The sequence below is a fragment of the Triticum dicoccoides genome, chromosome 2B (assembly GCF_002162155.2).
Source record: "Triticum dicoccoides isolate Atlit2015 ecotype Zavitan chromosome 2B, WEW_v2.0, whole genome shotgun sequence".
NCBI classification, from domain to species: domain Eukaryota; kingdom Viridiplantae; phylum Streptophyta; class Magnoliopsida; order Poales; family Poaceae; genus Triticum; species Triticum dicoccoides.
This window is the reverse complement of record NC_041383.1, coordinates 124736108-124746911: the sequence shown is the minus strand read 5'-3', so window position 1 is coordinate 124746911 and position 10804 is coordinate 124736108. Positions and strand designations below refer to the sequence as shown.

At 47.5% G+C, this 10804-nt stretch overlaps 1 protein-coding gene and 1 pseudogene across 1 annotated transcript; both read right to left on the bottom strand.

Moving 5' to 3' along the window:
- Nucleotides 1-2326: 2326 nt before the first annotated feature.
- Nucleotides 2327-3396, bottom strand: LOC119360634 (annotated as a pseudogene).
- A 3363-nt stretch (nt 3397-6759) lies between these two features.
- On the bottom strand, nt 6760-8710 carry LOC119367337 (probable pectinesterase 66). The gene is made up of 4 exons (XM_037632877.1): nt 8651-8710; nt 8174-8189; nt 7750-7936; nt 6760-7668 (listed from the first exon to the last, which is right to left on the bottom strand). The coding sequence occupies exons 1-4, from the start codon at nt 8708-8710 to the stop codon at nt 6858-6860; spliced, it is 1074 nt and encodes a 357-aa protein (XP_037488774.1). The 3' UTR covers nt 6760-6857.
- Between the last annotated feature and the right edge of the window lie 2094 nt (nt 8711-10804).

Genomic DNA, 10804 nt, shown 5'->3' with positions numbered 1-10804 from the left:
TTTAGGACCTCCAGTAGTATTTTGGGTCATTGCTTTGCATGTGTTTCCGTGGGCTTTGAACGTTTATTATGAGAGCAGATTCCATGTCGCCGATGAAGCCCGTACCTACCCCTGACGCTTCTCCATAATATCTTAGTTGACCAAAATTTCTGGAAAATTCAAGCCATCCGAACTTCTCTTCCGGATAATGGTGTTCATCCTCCGCACCGTGCACAATGGCCATCGGCACGGCGATCATCCGCACGGTATCTATTCCTCGATACATGCTTGTGGTACTACCGAACTGAAGAAACAGTGGAGCACATACAATGTTTTTAGTGTCATTGAGATGTATGCTACGTGATACTATGTGAAGATTTCGCCTTGATCCTAAACATTTGCAGCCAGATGATTCTTTTTATAGTGATGTGTACTCTCCCTGGAGGGGAACATGCCATTATAAACATTCCTAATTTTATTCTTGTTCATATTTTGAAATTGTACGTTGCGGGAGCTACCTCAGAGAAGATTTGAGCTATCTTTTTCCTTTCCGTTCACAAGAATGAAGCCATCTACAGAAGGATTCTTGTTCCAGGGGAGGAGGAGAAACTAGGAAAGCGATTTCCAGACTCGGCCTGCTGCTCGACCAACTAATCGGTGTTGTCAAAAAATAAACCTAATTACTTCATGGTGCACGCGTATTTTTTAAACAAAACGAGCGGTCTCGCTCTCACAGCACATGTATGCGTTAATTTATTTGTCCGCTAGTGCATGTAGGCGTAGCATTAAATGCGTTCACACTGCTTCTTTAGTTTTAGAAAGACAAATCCATCTGCATTTATTTCGGGTTTTTAAAAATTCAAAAAGCTATATCTTTCAAACCGCACGTCCGAATTCAAATGCGTTTTCACCATTGGAATCCTCGCGACGGGATCTTTGAAACTAGATCCCCCATGGGTATATTTCAACAAAAAAAATCGATGCCAACTTTGAGGCTATATGGTGCAACTTTAGTACTGCATGGTGTAACTTTTTTTAAAAACCAATTTTAGAGCTGCATGATCCAACTTCCGATGAGGCTACAACATAGCAATCATAACAAGCGACTTTTGCGATGTGCAACTAGTCTACTACCTCGACCAACCACCTTGTAGTAGATGTGCAACCATCCTTCCTACTTGTGGATGCCTATTTGTTGGCACACCCTGCACCACCTCCCCTACCAGCGATATGTGCAACTTAGTATGTTGTTCAAGCCAACCGTCTACTTGTCAATGTGCAACTCTTTCCCCTCCCTACTTGTAAATATGTAGTTTCGGTTGGCAGGGACAACAAACGGAGTTGCACATAGCTTGCTATGCAGTTGGCTAAAAAACATACGAAGTTGCACATCACACAGGCAAGGATAGTTGGATGGTGTTCCACATTCACGAGGATAGTGAAAAGTTGCATATAGACAGGGCGCCGAAGTTGCAAATCTCACTAGCAGGGGTGGTTTGGACCGGTTGCTAGAAGGGAAAACTACACATCCATGGGGGTGCGATGAAAAGTTGCACATCCCTGTTAGACAGCTGGTCGTGTCAGTATTTGGAGTTGCACATCTACTGCTAGGTAGTTGGCGGATGCAGCAAACAGTGAAAGCACATCCACGTGCAGGGGAAAGTTTCACATCAAGTACTAGGTAACTGGCCCGAGCAATAGACGAAGTTGCACATGCCACTGGAAGGGGTAGTTTGAGGGGGTGGAGGTGGCATCAGTGAAAACTGCATGTCCACGGGGTAGGCGGAAAGTTGCACATCCACTGTCAGCTAGTTGCACATCGCTTCTAGTCAGTTGCACAAAATGAGGGACTAAGTTGCACAATTTTTTTATCAAAACATACCCATGCGGGATCTAGTTTTGAAGAGCACGTCGCGAGGATTCCAACAGTGAAAACGGATCTTAATTTCGATGCACGGTTTGAAAGTTATGATTTTTTAAATTTTATAAATCATAAATTAAATGGTAGAAAGTCATCCATGCCCATGCAGTAAAAGAAGGCGCAGCGGATGCATGTGGAACATTTAATACGCATGTTTCGTTGGCTATTTCTTGTTAACTAGTTAAAATCAGATGAATCTTTCCTAATCAGCACAAGTGGACAAAACACTTTCTATAAATTACCGGCCGCTCGCGAAGGCCAGCGAGCAGCCGGCCGCTACGTAGACCTGCCCAAAAATAAAACTCATCGGTGTTGCCGCTATGCTAAGGAAATCATCCTGCCCTTTCATATACGTACAAATCATTTCGTAGGTCTAGCATTTTTCTTTTACCATATGTGTGCAGCTACTCGTGATCCGATCGATCCCTATGATGGCTGCTGGATTAGCCAACCGTCGTCGATGAAGCTCATGTCCATGAACTTCTTTACCTCCGCGTCACTCAGATGCTTCTCCCACGGCACTCTCCGGACCATGTCTGACCCGGGCCCGGTGGACCCAACCTGCGCGAAAAAGAAGTCGTCAGTTTCGTTGGTAAGGTTCCACGTAAACCACCCTTGCGGGACGACGATGCTGGACATGTTCACGTGGTAGTAGACGACTGTGGCCTACTGGTTCCACGCGCGTCCGAGATACTGGCTTCCGGTTCCTCGGACCTGGCCGCCCTTGAACACAAAACCGCCAGGGTCGCCGTGGTGGACCCGCATGCGCCGTCACCCACCCGGGCTGCTGGCTGTATAGGGGCATGTTGGACACGACGGTGCAGCCATCGTAGATGGACCGGGCGTAATCAAAGATGAAATCGACCCAGCCGGTCTTGTCACAGAGAGTATCCCGGAAGCCAGTGAACGCGCAGCCATAGAAGGCGATCCGGTCACCGTTGACCAGCGCCGCGAGCGCCTGGGTCATGTTGCTCTTGTCGACGGCGTTGTGCGTGTTCCTGAAGGTGATGTGCCGGACAACGAAGTCGTCGGCGTGAACTCTTAAGGTGGCGCTCTCATATAACCCCATCGCGTCGGTGACGATGATGCCGCCGCGGGGCATCAGGTCGTCGATGCTGCCGTGGGCGTAGTTGCCGAAGCTGATGTCCATTTTCCGCCGTCCCCTTCGAGCAAGATGAAGCCTTTCTCGCTTGGGATGGTCACATTCTCCCTGCATGCATCACGTGTACCATCATAAACAGACTTTGAAAGGAGTAAAAGAAAAATACTCGAATGCAAAGGACGAACCTGTAGCTCCCTGCGCGGACGTGGATCCTGACCCACTCGCGATTGCCGTCCGGCACGAAGTTCACCGCCGACTGAACACTCCTGAAATCCCCTCCCCCTTTATTGTCCACGGTGATGGTCCTCGACACCGACGCCCCCACAGAGCTCAACGCCGGCCACCGGAGCAGCAGCACGAGCACGACTAAACTGACAGCACGGTGGCACTCCATTTTTCATACGCAGGTATCTTGGTCACTTCGCTATGTGGAAGACACGAATCGATCCACCCATACGAGTCCCGTAATAATACAATACAACCCCTTTCTGACCATTCCACAAGTGATTATACGTCTTAATGTACTACCTCCATATGTGTAATATGAAGGGAAACTGACGTTTATACCACATAAGTTTTTGCGCTGGCAGGTGTTAGTTTTTACGATATATGGGAATATGGTGATTAATGTATTTTGCGCTGGCATGTATTGATTAATGTATTAGATATGACGAAATTTCATTAAGAAAAAGCATGGCAATATGGTGAGGAATGGGTGGTTTCGATTTATCATGAAGCAGCTCCATTTCAAGGGAAGGTTTCAAAAGAAAAATAATCGAGCTACAACATTTTTTTGTTCGGCAAGGGTGCCTCTGCATCAAGCCAGGCACTCAACCATTTTATTTCCATTCAACCTCCAAAGACTGGGTTCCACATTCCAAATTCAAGACACACATAAAGAAATTAAAAAAAGACAAATTTAGCATAAATAGTGTGAGAATGATGCAAAAGCAAAACTGCCACTAGTCACATCTGAATTTCGATGACGTTTCATTGTTTGGTGGAATAGTAGCAGTATTAGTCATTTTTTCTTGTGTCTATATTTAGGAAAACGTACAAAGACAATTAACTTTGTACATTTCCTACGGGATACAGAAGCTATGGTATATATTTTCGAATAAACAAAACAATGTTGGCGACTACTTCAAAAACCAGAATCTTTGTGTGCACGGGTTCTAAGTGCAAAATACTATTCGGATGGGAATATGCTAAGTGTTGGCCAGAAAAAGGATCTTCTTTTACATGGCAAAGCATTGTAGCAGGAATACAAAAGTTCAAACAAGGGTGTATGTGGCGTGTGGGATCAGGCGCGCAAATAAATATTTCGCATGATCCCCAGGTTCCATTGAGTGAATCTCGGAAAGTCATTCCACCAGGAACAACGACATTAAGAAAAGTTGAAGAGCTGATTAATCTGAACACTGGCAATGGGATGAGGGCCTGTTACAGTCTGTTTTCTCTCTAGTAGGTGTCCATAGAATCCTCCAAATTACATTGCGAGTGGAACTGGTCGAAGACTTCGTAGCATGGCATTACAACCGTTCAGGCACATTCTCGATAAGGTCAGTATATCATGTGGAATTTGAACATCAATTTGGGCATCACTGGAACCGAACCAATGGGTAGGGAAGTCAAGTACAAGACAGTTGTAAGTATGTTTGGGCTTTGCGCATTTCGGGAATAGTAGAACACTTTATATGGAAAGTTCTGAGGGGAGTGTTGTGATGCTTTGGTTCCTTAGTTGGAAGGCACGTTCCCTGTCGGGTCAATGCCCGATCTGCTACATAGGGTTTGAAGATATCCCATTTCCTACTTACCAGCAGTCGAGCATTGGATGTTTGGGTTAAACTTGGTCTGAAAGAAGAGATCCAAAAAGCAATGGTAGAAGACCGCTCAGGTTCAGTCAAATTGGACACTCTTATGAGATGATAAAACTGTATAAGTGAGAATACCAACAGCCGAACTTATTGCAGTTGGTAGCTGCTTTATCTGGCGGGAGCGACGACAATTTTTCAAAGGCGAAACAATCCGTCGACCAGGTCGAACCGCAATGTCCATCATAGTTCTAGCAACAAACTTTGTCTGTGCTGCAAACTCCTAACCGACCAGTGATGAAATGTGATCAGGTGTGGCAAAAATCAAAGAGAGGAATAGTTAAAATCAATGTGGATGCATCCTTTTGTGCGGAAAATATGACAGGAGGTACAGGTCCAGTAGCTCGCGATGACCATGGCGAGTTTGTCGTGGCAGCCTCATGCTTTATACCGCATGTCCCTTCTGTGGATATGGCGGAAATAATGGCTATTCGCAATGGCTACTACATGGCAGCGAAGATTGGGTGCAGCTCACTAATCATCGAATCTGATAGTTTGGTTGCTGTCGATGCACTAAATCAGGAAGAGTATTTTGTAGCGGAAGTGGCTGTGGTTTTGGAATGCAAAGAACCTGTGCTCAACTTGTCCGTGTTTGAAGTTATAAAATGTTCTCGTGAAGGTAATGGAGTAGCGGATAGCATTGCAAAAAATTTCCATAGTAGTAGATCTTCTAAAGTTGAAGAGCTGGTTGATCCGCACACTAGCAATGGGATGAGGGCATGTTACGGTCCGTTTTCTCTCCTGTAGATGTCCATAGAATCCTCCAATTTCCATTGCGAGTGGAAGTGGTCGAAGACTTCATAGCATGGCATTACAACCGCTCAGGCACATCTCGGTAAGGTCAGCATATCATGAGGAATTTGAACATCAATTTGAGCATCACTGGAACCGAACCAATGGGAAGGGAAGCCAAGTACATGACAGTTGGAAGTATGTTTGGGCTTTCCGCATTCCGGGAAAAGTAAAACACTTTATATGAAAAGTTCTGAGGGGAGTGCTGCCATACTTTGGTACCTTAGTTGGAAGGCACGTTCCTGTGTCGGGTCAATGCCTGATCTGGCACATAGAGTTCGAAGATATCCAACATTGCCTATTTACCTGCAGTCGAGCATTGGAGGTTTGGGTTGAACTTGGTCTGAAAGAAGAGATCCAAAGAGCAGCGCTCAGGTTCAGTCAAATTGGACGCTCTTATGATTCGACAGAACTGTATAAGTGAGCTACCAATGGCCGAACTTATTGCAGTTGGTAGCTGGTTTATCTGTTTGTAGCGATGACAATTTTTCAAAGGCGAAACAATCCGTGCTGCAACGAACTTTGTCCGTGCTGCGACTCATAACCGACCAGTGATGACACGTGATCACATGTGGCAAATAACAAAGTGAGGAATAGTTAAATTCAATGCGGATGCATCCTTTTGTGCGGAAAATATGACGTGAGGTACAGGTTCAGTAGCTCGCGATGACCATGGCGAGTTTGTCGTGGCAGCCTCATGCTTTATACCGCATGTCCCTTCTGTGGATATGGCGGAAATAATGGCTATTCCCAATGGCTACTACATGGCAGCAAAGATTTGGTGCAGCTCACTAATCATCGAATCTGATAGTTTGGTGCTGCCGATGCACTAAATCAGGAAGAGTATTTTGTAGCGGAAGTGGCTGTGGTTTTGGAATGCAAAGAGCTGGTGCTCAACTTGTTGAAGTTATAAAATGTTCTCGTGATGGTAGTGGAGTAGCGCGGATAGCATTGCAAAATTTTCCCATAGTACTAGATCTTCTAAAGTTTGGGATAGTTCAATCCTGGATTTTATTTCCCACCTTATTGTTTGAGAAATAAAGTCATTTTTCCAGTGAAAAAAAAGAAGGCCTGGCCCCTCCCTCTCTAGACGCGCGCAAGGTGAAATGAGTGTAAGCTCGCAATTCATCCTGCTATTTCCTATGCCATATGTGTGCATCCAGCTACTCGTGATCCGATCGATCCCCGGCTATGGCTGCTTGCTTAGCCAACCATCATCGATGAAGCTCATGTCCACGAACTTCTTCACCTCTGCCTCGCTGAGATGCTTCTCCCATGGCACTCTCCCGGCCATGTCTGACCCGGGGCCGGTGCACCCAACCTCTGCGAACAGGACATCGTTAGTATCGTTGCCGGCGTACCACGGAGCCCACCCCTTCGGGACGACGACGCTGGACATGTTCATGTGGTAGTAGACGACCGTGGCATATTTGTTCCACGCGCGTCCGAGATACTGGCGCCCGGTACCTCGGAGCTCCCCGCCCTTGAACACAAAACCGCCGGGGTCACCGACGCGGCGCCTGGCGTGCGCCGTCACCCACCCAGCACGGCGGCCGGACCGCAAGGGTATGTTGGACACGAGGGTGCACCCGTCGTAGATGGACCGAGCGTAGCCGAAGATGAAGTCGACGCCGCCCTTGATGAAGCATTGACGGAAGTAGTGCCGTCCGGTGTTGTCGCAGAGCGTGTCCTGAAAGCCGTTGAAGGCGCAGCGGTGGAAGGCGATCCGGTCACCGTCGACCAGCGCCGCGAGCGCCTGGGTGGCATTGCTCTTGTTGATGCCGTTGTGCGTGTTGGTGAAGGCGATGTCCCGGGCAACGAAGTCGTTGGCGTAGACTCTGAAGGTGGCGGTCTCGTACGTCCCTATCGCATTGGCGCCGCGGCGCATCAGGTCGTCGGTGCTGCCATGGACGTAGTCATCGAAGAAGATGACTGTGTTCGAGGGGCTGTCCCCTTCCAGCAAGATGTGGCCTTTCTCCCGTGGGATGGTCACCTTCTCCCTGCATGCACCACGTATACCATCATAACCATACTTGCTTACCACATCTTGAAGCAATACCGAACTGTGTAACAGGACGAACCTGTAGCCCCCTGCCCGGACGTGGATCCTGATCCACTCGCGGTTGCCGTCCAGGACGAGGTTCACCGCCGACTGAATGCTCCTGAAATCTCCTCCCCCTTTACTGTCCACGGTGATGGTCCTCGACACCGGCACCGACGCAGAGCTCAACGCCGGCCACCGGAGCAGCAGTACGAGCACGAGAACGACTAAACTAACAGTACCGTGGCACTCCATTGTTTCTACTCACGATATCTTGGTCGATTTGCTATGTGGAGGACAGTAATCGATCCCACTAGGTGCATACGAGTCCCGTATGTATTAATACAGCCCTTTCTTGACAGTTTGGCTGGTGATTATATACGCCTTAATGCACTACCTCTAAATGAGTAGTATGAAAGGAAAACTCCATGCAAAAAAAAAATATATATGAAGGGAAACATTACTGTATAATTTTCTGCGCTGGCAGGTATTAATTTTTTTATAACAAGGTATTAATTTATTTTTACCATATGGGAATATATCTATTGATTTCTGTACAAAGTATAAACATGGCGATATTTAATTAAGAAAATGCATGGCAATATGGTGAGGAATGGGTGGTTTCGATTGATCTTGAAGAAGCTCCATTTAGAAATGAAGGTTTCGAAGAAAAATCAAGCTACCACTTGCTGGATAGATTTTTTTTTCTTCCATACGACCTCCGAATGTAGATATAACCTAACTTGTTTTGGTAATGCCACATGGTAGAGCATGACATTGTAGTAGGAGCTCAATCTGGTGGCTTGGGGTTTTCCAACATAGGAATGGGCCCTGAAGGATCCAACAACTGGACTGAATAACAAACGTTATTACAGGACAAATATAATACGGACCCTGAATAAATAAAGATTTACTAACACAACAGATTCACCAGCGCAGACGACTTGCACATTGTCTTCATGCACGGAAGCACTTGTCACGGTGTAGCTACTTGTCTTCATCTTGGGAAACACGGGGAGTGGGGCCTCACTCACATGTAAATCCAGACAGAGGCACAAGGGATACGTGACTAGCAAATCAGTGTCCTGCGATCGACCCAGAGCAACCTCCAAGCTTGTTGGAGACATAAAATGATGAGATCTCCAATGAACCTTAGAGGGTTGCAAAAAAATGTTTTTTCTTGGGGGGAGGGCAGAGGGCATGGACCATGTTTGGATATGCATCGACAATGGGAAAGGTGTGTAGATAGGTGGTAATTAATAGACAACAAAGGTCGTACTGCTGTGACATCAATTGTTGTGAAGAAGCATGATGAGACAAAGGGGGAGTGAACGCATATTTGTGATCGTGGGGAGAACATATGGTGGTGACGATAACTATGGATCTGAAGTGGAAGGAAGAGGATGAGAAGTGGGAGGAGAATATGAAATTGACATGTCTTAAGAATGAAAATGCATGGTTACCGGGACGATGCATTTGTAGTTGTTCACTGAGAGGATGTGTTTTGATTGAAGTGACCGGATCATGTTGTATGGTAGTGTTATGTCAGTCCCACATGAGACACAACACAAACAATGTGGTGCTTAGACCTGGAAATGTCATTTTTTTCATACGAAGGCCATCTTTCTCGATATGTTTGGCCCTATCATCCCTTATTATTGCTTCATAAATGGAGATGTTGTTTTCCATATGGAGTACATCTTTCTCTAGTTTGTCTGATCTCATCATGTCTTTTGTTTGCTTCTAGCATTCAGTTCCATGCTCTCCTTTTTTTTGCGAATAGTTTCATGTTCTGCCTTGATTCCAACCATCTTTTGCCACTATAGCTTCTCCTGTCTGCCAGTCACCACAATCCTGTGCTCTCTGTTAGTTACAGCCATGCTATCAACTAATACTGGCCTTCCCTTGGTGTGAACACGTTAAAGTGAGACGAGAAAGTTCCATGAGATCAAGTTGACGTAATTAAGCTATAATAAGACAAGTTTGTAGTTGAGGAATGCACATCTTATATGGTGAGTGACGTGACCAAGTCTGACTAACACGTTGCACGTCTGGATGACCGAGACGGGCCTATAAAAAGCATCTCAAATACTACTCCCTCTGTTCCTAAATATAAGTCTTTTTAGACATTTCAAATGACTACAACATACAAATGTATATAGACATATTTTAAAGTGTAGATTCACTCATTTTGCTCCGTATGTGGTCACTTGTTGAAATACCTAAACTGACTTATATTTGGGAACAGAGGGAGTAAAAGATATGTACATGTTCTAAATATATCGTCCCCGAGTTCAGTGCACCCCTCCATCCATCGAGCAACGGGCTGCCGCTGCCTCGCCCCGTCTAGCCGGAGCACTGCCGCACCGTGGTTTTCCTCGCGGCTGCATCAACTCATGCGTCGCCGCTGCGTCGCCCCTTTGGGCCGTATTACCGCGATACGCGGTCCCTGCCGCTGCCCCGAGGTCGTCCCCGTGGTTACTGACCCGCTCTCCGCCGATGCGCCGCCCCTTCGGGCTATAGCATCGTGGCCCAGGGTCCCCGCTGCCGCCCCGAGGTGTTCTTGCCGTTGCCCCGACCCGCCTGCTCCCGCCGAGTCGCCCCTTCGGGTCGTGGCGCCGCAGCCCGCGGTCCCCTCCGCCGTCACCGGGCATCGACCTTCCGTGGTATGCGTCGCGCCGTGTCCCTCGGGGCGGGAACGCCACCGTCCGCGCCGGTCTTCGTCATGCTGTTGGGATCTTCACCTACTTCGATCATCACCGCCGCGCTTCTAACCTAGCCGCCACCGCCGCCGCCGCTCTACTTCGGCCGCCGTTGCCGCTGCCCCCATAGCCGCCGTCGCCGCCCGTCCACCCCCTTCGTCTCCATCCAGCACCAACCCAACGCCATCGTCGTCGTCATCTTCCCCGACCACTTCGTTGGGTCTTCTTCTCTGCTGGCCCTCCGACTCCTCGACATGGCGTGGAGCTCGTGCAAGTCCCTCGTCTACGCATGACAAGTGCTGGCAACACTGATGCGTGCCTTCATCCATGATGTGTCCTCGGGCCTGGCAAGCCTAGTCGTCACTTTATCAACTTCGTCTTCGTCCATCTACG

Coding starts and splice junctions, on each gene's coding strand:
- LOC119367337 (XM_037632877.1), bottom strand. CDS start 8,710: ATGAAGACAAGTAGCTACACCGTGACAAGTGCTTCCGTGCATGAAGAC. Junction 7,669..7,749: donor GTCCGGGCAGGGGGCTACAG/GTTCGTCCTGTT, acceptor TGGTGCATGCAG/GGAGAAGGTGACCATCCCAC.